The following is a 19,009-nucleotide window of genomic DNA, read 5'->3' on the forward strand; positions in this document are numbered from 1 at the left end:
AGAGCACCGCTGCACTGCCGACGTGTATCTCTGCACCCAGGAAAAACTACAATTCTTGCGAGACAAAGGTTACAACGTCATCGAAATGTGGGAGTGTGATTGGCGGAAAATGAAAGAAGAAAGGCAGGACGTCAGGAACTTTGCAGCCAGCCTCGATTTGGTGGAGCCACTAAATCCCCGTGATGCCTTCTGCAGCGGACGAACAAACGCTGTCAAACTCTATCATCTGGCTGACATCGCCTCAGGAGAGAAGATTCATTACTATGATTTTACATCTCTCTATCCGTTCATTAATAAGAATGCTGAGTATCCTGTCGGCCACCCTGAAATTATATTTCAGCCGGAAGACACAGACATCCAAAATTACTTCGGGATTGCCAAGGTCACAATCTTACCTCCAGAAAAACTGTTTCATCCAGTACTTCCGCTGCATGAAAATGGTAAACTAACATTCCCGCTATGTAGAGCCTGTGTACAAGAAGAGATGGAAAAACCAATGCTACAACGGTCCTGGGTTTGCAGTCACAGCGACAGTGAAAGACAAATTACAGGTACATGGTGTACCCCCGAACTGAACAAAGCCGTTGAGAAGGGCTACAAAATAGCTTACATTCACGAAGTGTGGCATTTTTCTGAAACGAGGAAAGGTCTCTTTAAAGACTATGTGAATACATGGTTAAAGATTAAACAGGAGGCAAGCGGCTGGCCAGCTCATGTAGGCGATGATCCTGTCAAACAGCAAGAACATCTGAGATCCTACAAAGCGAAAGAGGGCATCGAACTCAACCGCAACAACATTGAAAAGAATCCCGGCAAACGTAGCCTTGCAAAAATGATGTTAAATTCCATGTGGGGGAAGTTTGGCCAGCGCACCAACAAAACTCAAATCAAAGAGTTCGGGGATCCTATGAGGTTCAGTGCATTCCATGAAAGTGATGCAAATGACATTTGCTACGTGAGTGTATTGTCTGAAGACATCGTTGAAATTCACTATAAACTGAAATCGAATGACGAACCTGTCTCACCAAACCTCAACATTTTCATCGCTTGTTTCACGACATGTTGGGCTCGACTTCGTTTGTATGCAGCTCTGGACATGCTACAAGAACAAGTACAGTACACAGACAACGACAGCGTTATTTTTTCCAGTTTACCTCATGAAAACAATCCTCCCCTTGACGACTTTCTCGGTGATTTCAAGGACGAGTTGGGAGAAGACGACTTCATCACTGAATTTGCGTCCGCGGGACCGAAAAATTATGGTTACCTCACGAAGAAAGAAAAAGAAGAATGCAAAGTGGGGGGAATCTCTTTAAACAGTGAAGGTAGCAAGCAGTGAAATTATCAAGTGTTGCGGCAAAATGTTTTAGACGAAATTCAACGCCCTCTCGAGAAAACGCGACAAACTGATATTTACAAGCCTTATCACATCGTCCGAAACTCCAAAGAGTACTCACTGACCACAGTCTCTCAGACGAAAAAGTACCAGCTTGTGTACGAAAAACGAGTGATAGATCCCTACACCTTCAAAACATATCGCTATGGCTATGAAAGAATAACAAATGAGGACGTGGACATGATTGAACTGTTGTGCCATTTGTAAACACTTTTGTAAATAGTTTCATTCATAAGTTGAGCGCAATCCACTAGGGAGTTGCACACGGCTCTGTCCTGTAATTTTAGGGGAACATTTGATATTAAAGTTAATGGTTAACTTTAAAATTGCGTGATTACTTTGTTTATCTTAGAAACCAGGCTTTTTACTCGGTCAACACGGAAACGAGATTAATGACGTCAAAGGGGGCGGGGCTTCTGGTTACCATGGATACGTCAAACTCGAGAAAACAATAGAACTCCTTTCCATAACAATACTTTTTCCTTTGCATCACACTACCTGTCAAATTCGTACTGGACTAGCCCATACCACTACTAAGGTGTACTATATTTCGGCTGGCCAAACCAGCCTTCTTCAGGTACAATGGAAGATTTTACATTGGTACGTGTTTTTATGTATATCGGCTACATAAAAACACGTACCAATGTAAAATCTTCCATTGTACCTGAAGAAGGCTGTTTTGGCCAGCCGAAATATAGTACACCGTCAAAAAATCATCCTACGTTGTGTCGGTTTTTGCTTTTGTATTCCTCATTCTTACCAACGATTCTTGCTCCCCGAAAGTAACAATCGCTCGAAAGTGACGACCCCCCCCCCCCCCCAAAAAAGTAACAAGCACCCAAGGCTGCTAATTCCGAAAGTAACGAAAGTCGAATTTTTTTAACATCAAAAAATAGGACCTGGTTATAGTATAAAGCGCTTGCTTGTTTCCTTTTTTTCTCACTCCTCCCCTTGCACTATTTTTTTCAGCGTTTTTTGCTGTACAGGAATTTCTTTTTGGAAATTTCCCAACCCTCCTCCTCCACCTCTACAAATAATGGATGGGCTCCTGACGCGTGATTTCATTGGCTACATTTTCATCAGTTCCAAGCTGGTTTCTTTTTCGTAAATGTCTCGTGTTGATTTCTGAATAAAACTGTTTTATGACAGCCCCCACGGACCTTCAGAAAATTTGAAACTGGCTTACTGAGAGAACTAGAATTTTCCATGAAATCCTTCATAACCAGGAATGGGCTCCTCTCCATAACGAAACACACGAATACTAGGAGAAAGAGAAAACAAACAGCGGTTACAAACATAACAAACAGGTTTCACATGGTAGATTAAACTTGACGTTTCGTATGCTACAACATACACGAATACACGAATACTAGAACTGATTTTATAAGTCTCCCCCAAAGTTCCCATAGCTTAAATTTATTGAGGCCGGTAGGTGATGTAAATGGAACAGTCTTGGTAAAATACCAACAAGTGGATAATTCCGGGGAAACAAACGGTGCTAAGTTAGTGCAAATCTTAGACCAAGAATCTGGCCAATCAAACGATATGTCTTCAGAGCCAGCTTTTCTTCAATTCGAGCTAAGTCTCCGCCGGCTAAGAAGGATAGGTGATCCTGGGGACGAGCATGCTTCGCAACAAACGAAAAGCGAAAAATTAGTAACTGCATCATTTGCAGCCCATATCACGTGCATGATTTTTCAATATCGATTGACAGTTTGGTCGATGCAAAAACTATTAGTCGATCAAATAGATCCAAAAACGACTCAAATTACTTTTAGAAAACGATCTCAACATTTATTCGCTGAAAGGAAGACGAAGTTGCAAGGACTTTAATTTGTCACTGGGAAAAACCCCTTAAGAATGCTGACCCAGTTTTCAATTCATGTATAAAATCTTATCCTTTTATGGATACTGCTCATAAATATCTGCGTATCAGCTCAGATCAGATGCATGACCGACTTACTATTTTTCTCGAATGAGTAAGCGCTTTCAGTTTCCAATCCCGTCACGTCTAGAGCGCTGACGGGAATAAGAAAAGTAAAGTATTTATATATACAGGTGTGTTGGCCAGGTATATGTACAGGCAAGTATACACAGGTTAAATCAATATACATAGAAACGACGGTGGCTCAGGTTCCTTATTCTTATAAACACTAGCTGGTCCGCTGCGTTCATTCGACTGTGACTCCTTACTTTTGCGACAACAAAGACAAAATAATTAAGGAATTCTTTTATTATTCTGATGTATTAAGAACCTGATCATACAATACGCTGTTGAGTGGCAACCTAATGTCATCTGGAGCTGGTCTTGATCTCTCAAGCAATGCTCCTATCAGTCAAATGAATGTAAGACAACTTCAAAGGTGTGTACTAAATAGTTATTTTGCTAATATGTCTAGCTTCAGCAGATTGGTAAATTTCAGTTTGCGCGATAAGTAAGTTCAACGGTTCATTGGTGATTAAATTACCTTGGGATTTGAGTTCTCGCTTATCAATATCACCAGCCGATAAGGACTTCCGTTCTCCACCTCACCTCAGGCTGTGTTTTCCTTCAGCTGTTTTCCTCCCGTGGGTCTCCTAATACGTTAAAATACATATTTGATCTAAGGATGTCATTTCAATTTCTGTTTTATATTTTTCAGCAATTTGCTGTCATAAGGATGGTGATGGGATTCATTTTCGAATTTGTTAAACGCCGCGTCAGCAAAGAGAAAATTCGGTTCACTGAGAACGGATTTGATCTCGATCTTACTTGTATCCTTTCTGGGAAGTTTTAACCATTTTATAAATATCACTCGGTTAGTTGCAGGTTCGGGATTCAATTGTCAAGTTTGCGGGTAGTTTCGAGGGATTACGGGACTCTCCCACCCAGGTTTCCTCCTTTACGACCATATTTGGGCAACAGACCTTCGGCATGTGGCAAAGATGGCGGACTGCTCGTAAAATGTGACTGGGTATTTAGCTTTATTGCTGTAGTGTGCGGGGGCATCTTGCAGTTTCAGACATAAGAATCCGTACAGTAGTTATTGGATTATGAGTCTGTGGAAAAACAGCTACAAGTAAAGAACAGAAGTCAGTTTTTGAAAAGATTTTGTGAGTCGTTCGATTGGAGGCACCCGTGGAGTGTGTTGAAACCTTTCGTACAGGAGATGTCTTATTTTAAAGCTCTTGTCAGCAAGAAGAAACGCCGGTTTCAGGAAGATGGGTTTGATCTAGATTTAACATGTATCCTTGTTCGCATGAGTTATACTTCCTTGACGATGTTATGTACTTAAGTTTTAACAGTCGGGACATAATTGCATAAACAACTGCTTCCATTCGCGCGCTCACTAAACCAAACGATTGAACGATTGGGGAATAAGTAAAAAGTACGTGCTTTGTCAGAAAATTAAACTAAACGTTAAATGACGCAGTTTGAGATATAGGCTGATATCAATGTTACGCCAGTTTATTCACGATCTTTGTTTAAATACAAACTGTCTCCTCATTTTATGCAAGATAATCTCATTTCAGCTCATTTGTGACCAGATTGCATCTCGAGATCTTCCAGGTCACGTTTATATGGCTGGCGTTCTGTCATTCTTTTCAGAAGTTTTGTTTTACGATTTTGCATCGGTGATTCATTATGGCTGTCTCCCTTTTTGGCTCACGGCTTAGAAACAAAGCTGAACAAGTTGTTTTGTTTCCAAGGTTAAGCTTAAAGCTTCCGGTTTCCGTTGCGGAGCTTTTAAGGGTAAAGAACTTTCTAAGTAAAACTCCACTGTGACAACGTAATCAATATTTGCATAACGGTTGTTAATGTTGTGTGAAGACTTGATTAGTTAATCTGGTGTTCCATTATTTTTTCTAATGTTGAACTCTTAAATTTCAATGTGGGAGTGATACACCAGGTTTGAGTGAATATGAAAAATACCTAGGGACAAAATGATTCCAACGCAATTCAGATACGTCCAGAATATAAGTTTATGTGAGAGCTATCTGGCATGTGATTCACTGCAATGTCAGTTTGTGGTTATGAAGGGGAAATCTTATATTAGTCAGGCTTGTTTTTGCCCCTTCAGCACCCTGTTATAAGGAATGCCCATTAACGTTTACTTATTAAGCTTTGCTATGTGTGTCACCTCGAGGATTACATGTAGATGATAAGTTATACTTTCAAGGTTCTCATAAGCAACCACTGTGGGAATTTGAAAAACTGTCAAATCACAGAATATGCCAAAATGTGGTAAGAACATCAGTGATACACTTGGCTATCACCTTGTGTGTCACTTGTTTGTTCATACCACATTTTGATGTCATTTATGATCAGTTACAGAGCAGACACACAGGAACTTGGAATCTATTTGTTAAATTGGGATAGTTAGGGAGTTGTATATTATGTGTAAAGTGTTAACTTATACATGTACTAATCAGAAACATTCTTCGCTAGTCACTCACCAGAGTTGAAAAACAAAGGAAAAGACCAGCTGATATTTACAAAAAGGTGACTGGGGTCATTTATGCCAGCAGTCACTTACAAGAGGTTTTTTGAGTTTTTGTGACTGTCCAAACTGGGCTTCACAGTCAAAGATAAGAGCTGGCCACCCACAAGAATGGTCACAACGAGAGCTTTGATTAAAAATGATAAGCATGGTAGACAACGATGTGAACTGGGCATTTGTTGAAAGAAGCTGCTTGGAAAAATGTTTTTAGAGTTCTTCTGACATGGGTAAACTATATATGACCTTCTGCAACGCAGGCAGGACGCTCTTACTACCACTGAGATACACTGAGGGTTGTGAGAGTGACAGTCATATAACTAATATAATCTAATGTAACAAACTTCCTGAACCTGCTATGATTAGCTCTGTTGATGTGTTAGGTTTTGTTGGTAGAAATTTATGTATTTCCTTTGCAGTTATCTTATCATTTACAGACCACTATAAGTTGGTGGACTGATTTATTTAGAAAAAATACACAATGTTTGTGGTGTGCTTTCCTTGTAACTCTGGGTTACTGTAAAAGGATATTTTCCATGCCAGTTGAACATAAGTTACGTAATCTTTTCTTTAACTTGCACTTTTCAAAGATATTAAACCCAACATAGTGGCAATGGGCTTCCCTTCAGACAATCTTGAAGGCGTGTACAGAAACCACATAGAAGAAGTTCTAAGGTAATGTATAGAGTAGAACCCAGGGACGGATTTAGGGTGGGTGGATTGAGTGGCTAGCCACCCCCCTTTTGGAGAAAAAAAATGAAAAAGATTGTGAATATTATGGTAGAAATATAGGCAAATACTCTGGACTGGTACCTTATTGTAATTTCTATTTTGTGGCTTTGGTAAGTTATTTCCGGTATAACAGTTTTCAAATAGGTCTCAATTCTCAAATTGCAACATTTGGGAGAGATGCCCAATTGATTCTACAATCCCAAGGTACCAGCCACCTCCCTTGAGAAATCCTAGATCTGTCCCTGGGTACCATTTGACCATTCACTCTCTGAACATTTCTCTCAGAACACTTTTTTTCTGAATGCCATTCTATAGTGGATGTTAACACAAGTGAGCAATAAATCTGACGTATTGACCAGGTGTGAGGTCAAGATACAATGTGGATATGGAAAATATGTCACTCAGGGCCCCAGATGTACTGTAGTTTCATATGAATTTTATGAGTGACATATTTTGCAGTAAAACACTTGTGTCGTATTACAGTCGTGTAACAAATGGATTTCTTTGTTTGCAGGTTTTTAGAGACAAGACATAAAGACCACTACAAAATATACAACTTGTAAGTAACCACAATGTAATTTGAGCAAGTTGAATTCTTGGTTTAAACATTTAGCCACATTTCAAGTTCTGTTCATATAACAGTCCAAAAAAGAGCACTTAAAATAATTTTCCCAGCGGCTGAGACTTACTCAGAGACCCTCCAGCTGGCTAAATTAACAATACTGGTTGATAGGAGAAAGAGCATCTGTTTTAAGTATATGAGTAACATGAAGCAGAGTGATCCTCCTCTGTTTCACTTACTACATGTACCAAAACCCATTGTTGGTAGTTGTCATTACAATTTACATGTACAATTATACTTGTTTAAAAACTTACCATTTTTGTAGAACGAGGAGAGCTGACTCTGCTGAGGAATTTTTACATACAAATGTCTCAATTAGTTAATCGTTTGTATAATTAGATTAGTTAGATTTATTTAATATTATTTCTTATAAACCTAGCTCATTAATTTAGTCTAAGACTGCCAGAGAGTTGAATAAACTACTTCTACTACATATATAATTTAATGATTTTCTTTTGTTTGGTTTGCATACACATGTATCTCAATTTCTGAAACCGTGACATGATTCAAATAATTATTTGAAATTAACCCAGATGGCATGCATAACCCTGCTAACAGGGCACCATGCAAGGAGTTATGAAGTTAGTTTAGTATTGAAAAAAATACATGAATTCATAGCATACATGGGTGCAGTAGAGATGTTTTTGCACCAAGTGGCCTGTTTGAATCAATGACTTGAGAGCAGATGAGGTTCCTGCGTGGTGTAAGCAGTGCATATTGACACCTTAGTCTCATCTTTTTGTTTTGTGTATGTTCAGGTGTTCAGAAAGACATTATGATCCTGCCAAGTTTAACAACAGAGGTGAGGCTGTTATTGTCAATGCTGTTGTCATCAAAATGGAGTATATAGCTGTATTTTAAATGATCATTTCAACTTGAAATTTTTCTTTGAAGCAAAGTGTGATTGGAAAATTGACATTTTGTAGAAAAGTCGGGGAAATTGAAATTATACACCACCACTGTTTTGATACCATTGAAAGCTGGAAAGAACTTTTCAGGTGGCTGGTATCTCAACATTGCCTTTTTCCTCAGTGATGAAGGCAATTTTTTTAAAAATAGTATCAGTGTTAGATCAGTGGGTAGAAAAGACATCTGTAAGGGGGAGAGTGTATCTGGCATTTTGTGTTTCATTTTGGTATGGTAAAATTCAGGGAATTTTAAAATCTAATGTCTGGTAACCATGTTTGATTTTGAGGCATATCACTAGCTTAGAATTTCAAGGCTTGAAAATAGTGCCGTCCAGTCATGTAGGACAAGTAGATTCTCCTTCTGGGCAAGTCCCTTTTCTAACTTGCCCGATTGTCAAGGGATCAGGCAAGTTGTCTGCCAACTTAATCATTGAAAGAGCAAACTTAGACTGGCCCAGGGCAAACAATGTTTGAGAGATACACTGTACTTGTCCTAAGGGCAAGCTGAAATTCAAGTTTTTCTTTTGGAGCCCTATATTTACTGGTACTTTTGTCCATTTTGCTCAGTTGCTACATATCCTTTTGATGACCACAATGCACCTCCATTTGAGCTGATTGAGCCCTTCTGTGATGATGTGGATAAATTTCTGAGTGAAGATGAGAAGAATGTAGCTTTTATCCACTGTAAAGCTGGCAAGGTAAAAATACCGTACATGCACAACTAATCTATCATTGCACAGGTTATATTGATTCAGGTCTCCTTTTACCCTAAGTAAACAGATATTCAGCTGTGAAGAGGTATCTCAGGGTCTCAAAAGACCAGGCTATTTTCTTGCCAGTAGTTTTCTTGAAATACACTCTGTAGTATCCCAAATATATCCAGTGTTCGCACTAAGTTTTTGAAAACAAGCATCCTGGGCCCCGTGGCTTCAAAATTTTAGGGGTCCTGTACAATTTTCAAGCATCCTCATAAATTAACTGTCTGACAAAATAAGTCCTTTTTGGTGCCATTTTTTATCTGAAGGCTTAGAACTACATTGTAAAATTCTCACATGATAGAGAGAGGAAGTCTGGTACTGATCTAATTTGTCTACCATGTTGAATCCATCATGTGCTTAGTGAAGCTTATTAACAAGCTTCTCTAATCAATCTTTCCTTTTCTTGGATTAAAGTTAAGGCCTCTGGAGTAAGATTGTTTTTGCATATATATGTATGATTTGTGTGTTATACAAACTCTGCATAGATATCACAAAATACCATTTATTGTTTTTATTTAACTTCCATAGGGAAGAACAGGAGTAATGATTTGCGCCTATCTACTTCATAATCATCACTTTAAGGAGAGTAAGGATGCATTGAAGTATTACGGAGATGCAAGAACGAGAAATGCTAAAGGTGTTACAATTCCCAGTCAGCGGAGATATGTTCTGTACTACAATCACGTGCTAAGACATGAGTTATATTACACTCGTACCATGGTACTACTCAAGCGCTTTGAGATGCTCTCCGAGTCCATGTTCCAAAACTCCACTCTCAGTAAGTACTTTGTAGTTCTGGTTATAATTCAGAGGCACAATCAGCTTTTTATTAATGGTATGTACATTGTATGGTGCAGTGGCCTCATGGTTTGTGTGCTCACCTCTGGATTGAGTAGTCCAGGTTTGAGTCCTGGCTGGGGACATTGTGTTGTGTTCTTCAACTTGGGCAAGACACTTTACTTTCACAGTGTCTCTTTCTACCCAGACGTATAAATGGTTACCGGCAAATTTAATGCTGGGGGTAACCCTGTAATGGACTAGCATCCCATCCAGGGGGAATTAGAAATTCTCCTAATCGCTTCATGCTATTGAAACTGGAGATAAGTGCCTTCCTGATGGGCTGCTTGGCTCATATACAGATTTAATCTTTTCCATTGTTTATTCACTGGTAACGCACTGTTTTGCTTTCAGATCCATATTACATTATTTGGCAGCAGAAAGTTAAGTTGTACCAATCCAAAGTTGATGAGGTAGGGCCCACAAATTGATAAGCCTCTAGTTTCTCCTGATAAGTTATGTACCAATTCACTGTGCACTTTAAAGAATACAAGTAATGGGAATGAAGAAAGTCACCATGAATGTTGCTACATGTAATCTAGTATGTAAAATGTGTGGTTCCAGAAAATACAGTATCCATACCCCGAAAGGGAGGGGGGCTACTCCAGGAGTTTTCTTTCCAGTGGGTCTGAAATGCGATTGAATGAACACTACCGTACTTTCCCAATTGATTCAGGTAACCAAACCAACAGAAATATTCCGTCTGTTGAGAAATAAAATGTTAGATTCTTTGTCATATATTTTCCATTTTTCTTCCGAAGTTGTACGACAGACAGCAATCCTGAGTATCGCGTTTGTTGGACGTCAAGTTCAACAAAATGCCGACGAGGAGATGCAGCGATACATGAACAATGAAGTTGATGATATTTTATACTTTGAAGATCGTGCTGTATTTAGCTTAAATGCATTTCAGATGCTTTTTCCAGCATTAATCATGCCGTCAATTAAATGCGATTCGTACTTTGTTTATTTTGTGTGATGCTCGTACAAAATTATTCCCTGTTTTGTACTTGCCATAACTAGGTTATCACATATTTTCATCGTTATTTGTGTAGTTAATAGTTTGCTTTAAGTGAGCAAAGTCGATTCAAAGCCATTTGTCTTGAACTATATGTAAGCGTGGACAGCGAGGAGCATTGTAATTGGAGCGGTAGCTGAGATTTCATTCGGTCATTTATAGACCGACTGAACAATGAGTGTTTCACGTATGAAATGTTTGACAATTCAAAAAACTAATGCATAAAATGAATTTGCGATCATTTGCAAACTACAGAGACAAAGTGTATGACTTAATTGATGTATTCCTTTGGTGAAAGAAAAAATAAAGCGACATTTGGGAAACAGCTCTTTTGAAAAAATGTTGCGTGATGACTTTATTGCATGTGTAAAGTAATTCGATATGTTTTTTTGACCATATAAATTAAAACTTTGACTCGGTTATTTGAAAGAGCTTTATGTACGTTCTGAGATTTTTATATGAAAACTTCCTTTAATGAAGAAAAAGTCAGCTGCTATGCCATTTGGGAGTGAAGCGCTTCTAAGTCAATTGTTTATTAGTTTAAACACCGGTTCAAACATTTTGACATGACATGAAGGAACGCACCACGTCTGCAGTCTACCGTGAAAAAGTACATCTTTGTCTACAATGTAACTATAAACAGCTGCGGCCAAATTTTGTTACAATTAATGAGTTAAGTCTTGTTTTTTTTATAGATACAGAATTTCTGCAGGGTAGGGGGGGCCCAAGTAGAAAAGTTATGGCAGTTCCAGGGGGTAGGGGGAGTACTGTGAAGCCCCCTGGAATGGAAAATCCTGGGGGGTGGGGGGTCAAATTGGAAAAAACCCTTTGTGGGGGGGGGGGGGGCATGGATATTTTCTGGAACCACACAATGTGTATATTGTGATAGAGTGTCTTGATAAACCTTTCTTGACTAATTACTTCTTTGCCTGTTATTTAACATTCATGTAGAAGTGTAAGGTTTTCTTTCTTTTATTTTCAGGGAAAGAAATCTAATAAAGGGTTAGCATTTGAGCCAAGCCAACCAATTCCAATTTGTGGTGATATCAGGGTAGAATTTTTCAACAAGGACATGTTCAAAAAGGTAACCCTCTCACTCCCGACAGTGCCATGTGCCACAAAATGCCATTACATCCTCAGATATTGGCAATTTTGTATCTGTCTATTGTTAGTGTGAATTATACATACATGTACCTCCATCTTATACAAGACATACTTAACCACTCCTAGAAGTTTTGCAACTTTTTCCTCTTGCAATTTAGAGGTCAAATAATATATGACAATAACTTGTACACAATGATGTATGGTACTTAAATCAAACAGTTAAAAAAGACAAAGAAAATAGTGTGATTTTGGCTAACCATTACATTTAGGAAGAAAAAGAACCTATTATCATGATACTGTATGTGTGTTATGAAAAATTGTCTAAGTCTAGTTCTAGAACAATCTAGATCCGGAAGTCATTCAGCTGTGACTAATTTGTATAAGAACATTCCAGAACATTCTAATCCTTATGTCATTACTCAGATTAGAAACTGTGTCAAACTACTTAATTTAGTTCCAAATAGAAGTCTCTAGAACTTTAAGCCTCATGTATATTAGAGCGAGAGGTTCTTTTGTATGAGAGATTGATTCAATATTTGAAGAAGCTTACTGCTGTAAATTTGTGAAGTTACCTTACGGAAATAAATTAGTTTGTTGCTGTTACCAGCGATCCTGAGTTTTGTCTGGAAACAACCCTGCTCTACAATGATACTTGTAACAATGTGTATAAATAATAATAATAATAATAATAATAATAATAATAATAATAATAATAATAATCATGATAATAATAATAAAAAAAAAGTAGTAGTAGTAGTAGTAGTAGTATTAGCACTAGTTGTAGTAACCATGATATCATGACATATATGATATGACGATGATGATAATAAATCATTATTATTATTATTATTATTTTGATATTATTATTACTATTATAATTACCGAAAACTTAAGGAACAACAGAATTTCTGAATTTTTTACCAGATACATGTAAGATTCAAGTTTGTATGAAAAGTGCTCAATAAAGTTTGCTATTATTTTTTTGATAAAAACTTTATTCATTTAAAAGTGTTGATTAAATACTAGTGGCTGCTCACCACTATTATTGAGGAGACTATCTACAAGTAAAACTGTGATAAAAAGCAAATCTATAATAGTTATATGTAAGGACATTGATAATTTAACCTCACTGCTTGCTATGTAGTGTACTGCCCTTTATTTATTATAACAGTTAACCACATGTTATTGGCTGCTTTTATCGTTGTCCTAGTTACATTATGTCACTAAATGACTTGTGATATATTCTTCATTCACTGTTCTCTTTCTTATGTTACTTTTTTTCTTTTGAACAGGAGAGAATGTTCCAGTTTTGGTTTAACACATTCTTTATAAGTCAACAAGCTACCGTAGTGCAACTCTTTGAGGATGAGCCAACCCTTAAAGTTGTAAAGCTTGATTCTGATTTATACTTTTTTGATATTGGCAAGGATGATCTTGACAAGGCACACAAGGATGCCAAGGAAAAGATTTACAACAGAGATTTTAAGGTAAGATTCCAAGGAGCTTCCATGTGTTTATTATGCCTCCCATAGGTATGTGAACAAAACCTTGCTATGTGTACTGTAGATGCATTGAGGCCATCAAAAACCTAGAACCAAAGAACTGTCTTTGTCTTCTTTGGTTGAACCCTTTACTCCCTAAGAGTGCCATTTGGCACACAACATCATTAAACTTTGTGAATATTCGAGAGATTTCTATGAATTTTTACCACGAAAATTGCCTTGTAAAGATCTGCTCATTGAAGGCATAAAATTGTGACCCCCTCCTACCTAAGGCATGGTTGACCACCCCCATTGTTTTCCAATTTCTTTTTTGAGATGCACATGGAATGCAAGACTTGTTTCACATCAAGACCTGCTAAACAAGTTATAGTTCAGGGGCATACCTACATGTATGATATTTGAGAATTGATACGTGTTGGAAGCTTTTCAGTTTCACGTTTTAAAACATTTTCTCTGAAAATGACTACCTCTTTCATAACTGCGGATGTCAGTTCCTAAATAAGCTGATCAGCGGCTTTCAAATAGTATATTGTACACAGGCAAAGAGCCTTTATTTGCTGATTTAGGAAAAACTGCCATTCGCCTTAAGGGGTGAAGGGTCAAAAGAAATTGTGCTAGAGAGGTGTTTATGGGCAGACTTTACTAATTAGTGATCAATGACATCATTCATTGAGTAATAAACTGAGTGGTCTTTGATAATTGCTAATGATCAGCGAGTAATCATTGACCGATTGATGACCAAAACTTTTTTGGCCTATTCGATGTCATCGATGTTATTGATCATTTGTTGGCAGATACTATGATTGCTCATCAATTACCTATTGATTACCCATTAATTACATATTGATTACACATAAATAATATTATGTTACGATTATCCAGCATTTTTCGTCACTATATCTGACTTTAGTTAGTTTCCTGTCATAGCCAGATCTGTGGTACATGTAACTATGTGAATGGCTGGTGACAATAATAATGGGTCAAGAGGAATATTTTGCACTTGCAGGGTTAAACAGGGAAAGTACAGTAAAAACCTGCATGTAAGAACTTAGTGGTTTAAGAGTCTGCTGGCAGAAATTTGCAGTTTTAATACCCAGAAATATAAGAACCTGTTTAGCCACGCAAGATTAAACAGGTTCTTATACATGGGCTACAGTTAAATAAGGATAAACATTTTACAACTCTTGTTACAGAAACAACACTGTATTGTTAATAAATGAAGGTTCTTACACATGGGGTATTACTGTACCTGCATTTATAGGAATCCAAGACCCATATCCTGTCTGTTGTAACAATGTATAGGCCATCAACATGAAACACGAAATGCGCCACACCATGGGGATTATATGGCCAATGTCGTCAATGACTGATCAGTGCAATCAATGACTGCTTGATGACTGAAAATTCTGTGGCCCATTGATTCTTCGTTGATTACTCATTGATCAGCAGCAATGATCAATGACTAATCAGACAACTGATTACCCATCGATTACCTATGTGTTACTCATTGCTTTCATTCATGTGATTGATGTCGTTGATAGCTAGGTCTGGTTATGGTGAGAACTGAATGGTACTTGTAATGATAGTATTAGAGTCATTCATTGGTTATTAAACACTTCATGCCAATCACTCATTTTGAAGACATGATTGATCATCACAGCTTTACACACGACTTAAGCAGTTGTGAAATTAAAGCCTGGGAAAAAAAAAAAAAAAATCCGAAACATTTTTTTCTTAACCCTAAAAATTAACCCTTGATAGATTAGGGTTACTTTTTTCAGGCTTTAATTTCACAACTGCTTAGGTTGTGTGTATAACTGCGATGATCAATCATGTCTTCATATCTTTCCCCGCAGTTCAAATATATGGTATTTCATATATTCACTTGTAATCACTCATTTTGTTGTTTATGGATGGTTGTAGGTTCGTGTCACATTTTCAGAGGTTGATTCTATCGCTCCATCATCAAGTGCATCACTTCCAAGGAGACCTGGAGCAGTCAAATCACTGCATAAAAAGAGTCGCTCCATGGATTCATTTGACCGAGAGGAAATAGGCAGCATTAACCATGAAGAAGATAACTTTTCCGATACTGATAACGAGGAGCAGTGGCAAGAGGAATCAATGTTGCCAGCAACACAAACGACATATGTTTGAGAAAGAAACAATAGAATGGAAATTGCCAGTGTTGGGAATAGTGTCCTTTTGCCTGGTAATTAGACACGTGCATCTCCTTTTCGCAGCAGAGTACAAATCATGTGGATTCACATACAGTGTTAGAACAATATTATATTAAATAGTTATTCATCTAGATAGATTAGGGATAAAAAAATGTTTGTTTTGTGCCAAAACTTTCCTTCCTTTGCACGAAGAAAAAACTCTTAGACACATCTTTTTAATAGTGGAATTCCAGTATGTCAATTAAAACTTTCTTTAATTAGTAGCCCCTCAGTCATGTTCGATTGGAAATCTTCAAATCTGGCTAGTTCTGTCTTCGTTTTCTATTCACTGATAGATAACATGCACTCATGCTCTTGAAACTGAAAATTATTCTTAATTTTAGGTGTCTAATGGGACAATAAGACTACTATTTGCTTATGGTAAACTTGGGCTTGTAGTTTAATTGAAGGGGTGCATGGAAAGAAGCCCTAAATGACTCTTGATCTCATGTCAAATTCTCCTTTTCTATACGAGGAAGTGAAAAGCAATTTGCTAGGAGAATCTTGCAGTCTATCAGATGTCACTTAGGGTCATTTTCCATGCACCCCTTCAATTGTTAATCAGACAACAACAACAACAATATTTTATTGTGCTAATGAATCAGAAATGTTTTAAGATACATGTAAGTGTGGAAGTGTCATAACAGCTCGATACAGTACATGTATCTATATGTCATTTTATTATAATTCCTCGCTCCATGAGAGGGCAAGATGAACTAAATCCTGCATTGTGATTGGCTAAGATAGTGCCATCTTGCCTGCTCAGGATTACCCGACAAGTAGACAAGTGTTCTTTTTCCATATGGTAAATCCTTTATTGACCAAGCTTGTTCGGTTAAGATGGCTGGATATTGGCCTCATTCTTTTTTGGGGGGTGTTTATGAACTTTGACACCGTCTAGGTCCATTAACACGCAGAAAAAGGAACTTGGCCAATATCCAGTTATCTTGACCTCATGCTTGGTCTGCTCATTAAGCTATATATAATTGTCACCATCATTGTCATTATCATTGTCACTGTCATGGTGATCATCATCAGTTCTCTTCATGCCAGTAGGCACACCAGGCCACATATCTTGTACATGTACGTGAATATAAAAGTAGACCTCAGTAACAAGGCGTTTTTTGATCAGTTTTTCGCTGGGATCTGTTATAAGAAATTTAAGGGGTAGGAACAAGAGTTTGTTACCAATTAGATTAAAATACTTTTCTAGCTATGTTAGATCCATTAAATAGCAGACAAGATATTGAGGAGGGGAAGGAGAGACAATTGTACCGGTAAGAGTAGTTTTGCTTAAAATTTCGTTGCTGTATTGCATTAAATTTTAAAACTCATCATCAGGGCACAAAAAAGTGCTGTCGAGTCATCTGGAGCAAGTAGATTTTCCTGCCGGGCAAGTATCTTTTCATTCTCACTTGCCCAAAAGGGAAGGGCCCAGGCAAGTCATCTGCAAACTAAATAATGAAAAAAGTAAATTAAGTCTTGCCCTGGGAAAACAAAATTTGAGGGGGGGGGGGGGGGAGGGGGGCTTTTTCTGAAGGGCGAGCATAATTTGAGGTCAGCTTGTCCAAAGGGCAAGCTAGAAATCAAGTCAGTTTAAAGCCCTGATGTTTATTAGAGTAGTTGGAAAAATAATTATACAGAATGATGTAATACATGTACTAAGCAGGTGCATGAAAGAATGTTGTGGATAAATTCTTGTATCTCTTATTCAAAAAGTGTTTAGATGGTGTGCTTATCCAGCATTCATGCTTTAGTGGTCAATGACATCTTAATATTAAGGCTCATATGAGAGAACTGACCTGAAATTTGCCAAATTTATACTAGGGACGAATGATAACTCATCTAGATATAAATTCCATGTTTAGATGAATAGCATTATGGGGCAAAATTGGTCTTGAAACACATCTTAAGGACAAAATTAATAGGCCACTTCCAAATTACCTTATTTGTAAGCCTTTTTCTCAAAGCGAGTCCTGGTGCCCATTCTTTCATAAATATGAAAAAGAGATTTCATTCACATGCAAATTAAACTGATTTTCATATGAATGGTTGTGCACTAGGCCTCACTTTGATAGAGAGGCTCAGGTCAACTCGGAAATGGGCTGTTAGTGAAAGACAAACTTGGCATTTGGATCTACAGTCTCCTAGCTATAAACTTGGCATCAGATAATAGATTGGGCCTTTGTTTTACTTAGAACAATTTATTATTTTTGTCATCTATTTTTGTATGTCAGAAGTGTATTTATGATAATATTGTCAGAGAAATAATCTGTTTTGCTTCAACGTTAGAACTTTCGTTAATTTTATACTTGGTACATGAATGTACTTGCATTATCCTAATTTTTCTTCCAAGGATGCAAAATCTTAACAACTATAGTCTTCATTTTATAGACTGAGGTATGTTACACAGTTTATAACAAATGTTGGATGAAGTAAAGTTTTTGTAATGATGATCAACGCATCCGTGTTGTAAGATGGAGAATTAGATTTACAGCCTATACAATTTTGTTGTTTCACCATGGGAAAAATATCGTTGATTTAGCAGAATAAGATTAAGGTAATTATATTTAAGCATAACTATTCAGAGTAGAGAGTTCCAACCCTAAACTTGTAAACCTGATTCACTGTGAGAAAAAGAATACTAGGTTAAATGCATTTATGGTCTACTGAGTCCATAATATTAGTCATAACCCATCAAATATTTTCGCTTGCACACGTTTGGTCTAAACGCATCATGTGACTAAATACTGCCCCAATTTTCTAAAATGCGAAAATAATATATATATATTTGAAAGATGAACACAGTAGCCTCATTTGGCTTACAAATATGCTTGGATATTTGCCCTTAGACATCATCTGTTCTGAGAGGCGAACAGTTTTCCAAGGGCATAGCTCAAGGAAAACTTTGCTTAGAACTTTGAGCTTTGGGGAACAGAGACTGAGAATGTCCACAGGCAAATATCTGTGCATATTTCCACGCCAAATGGAGGTATTGTATCATGGGATTAAGTATCTACACTGCACTCTGTATTGGTTTAGAATAATGTTAATAAACCAAGCTCCCTTGTTTCTATGCAAAAACAACAACCAGTATTCAGTCTCGGTAATGCACTCACACAGAGCTAAAAAGGTGTATGCATTTCGTTGAAGATAAACAGCTTTTGGTTTTCGTTTTATGGAGTTATTTTACTAGACACTGCATTCAGGTTACTGGGTTTTACTAGACACTGAATTTAGGTTACTAACCCTTTCAACAGCAAGTTCAAAGTTAAATGATTGCTTTATGAAAGCCATACATTTCTTTTGATGTTAGCTTAAGAATTTGGCAGTATGTCAAAGCAATGCCCTCTTGCTGATGAACTTTCATTTCACATCACCTGTCGGCATGTATACAAAAAAATTGTCTTGAAAGAGAATTTTTTTTAACTCAAA

At 37.4% G+C, this 19,009-nt stretch overlaps 1 protein-coding gene across 3 annotated transcripts; it reads left to right on the top strand.

Annotated features, from left to right (window-relative positions):
* Positions 1–3,444: 3,444 nt before the first annotated feature.
* LOC145500854 (phosphatidylinositol 3,4,5-trisphosphate 3-phosphatase and dual-specificity protein phosphatase PTEN-like) lies at positions 3,445–17,085 on the top strand. 3 transcript variants are annotated; one of them, XM_081480387.1, is made up of 11 exons: positions 3,445–3,759; positions 4,039–4,150; positions 6,465–6,549; positions 7,121–7,165; positions 7,987–8,030; positions 8,704–8,834; positions 9,423–9,672; positions 10,086–10,144; positions 11,732–11,833; positions 13,146–13,340; positions 15,279–17,085. In XM_081480387.1, the coding sequence occupies exons 2-11, from the start codon at positions 4,057–4,059 to the stop codon at positions 15,510–15,512; spliced, it is 1,239 nt and encodes a 412-aa protein (XP_081336513.1). In that variant the 5' UTR covers positions 3,445–3,759; positions 4,039–4,056; the 3' UTR covers positions 15,513–17,085. The 3 variants fall into 3 exon arrangements, with proteins under 3 accessions (XP_081336513.1, XP_081336512.1, XP_081336514.1); XM_081480386.1 differs by having other exon boundaries at positions 3,445–4,150; XM_081480388.1 differs by lacking the exons at positions 3,445–3,759; positions 4,039–4,150 and adding an exon at positions 4,160–4,621.
* Positions 17,086–19,009: the final 1,924 nt, after the last annotated feature.

This window comes from Orbicella franksi, chromosome 10 (genome assembly GCF_964199315.1).
Source record: "Orbicella franksi chromosome 10, jaOrbFran1.1, whole genome shotgun sequence".
Lineage (NCBI taxonomy): Eukaryota > Metazoa > Cnidaria > Anthozoa > Scleractinia > Merulinidae > Orbicella > Orbicella franksi.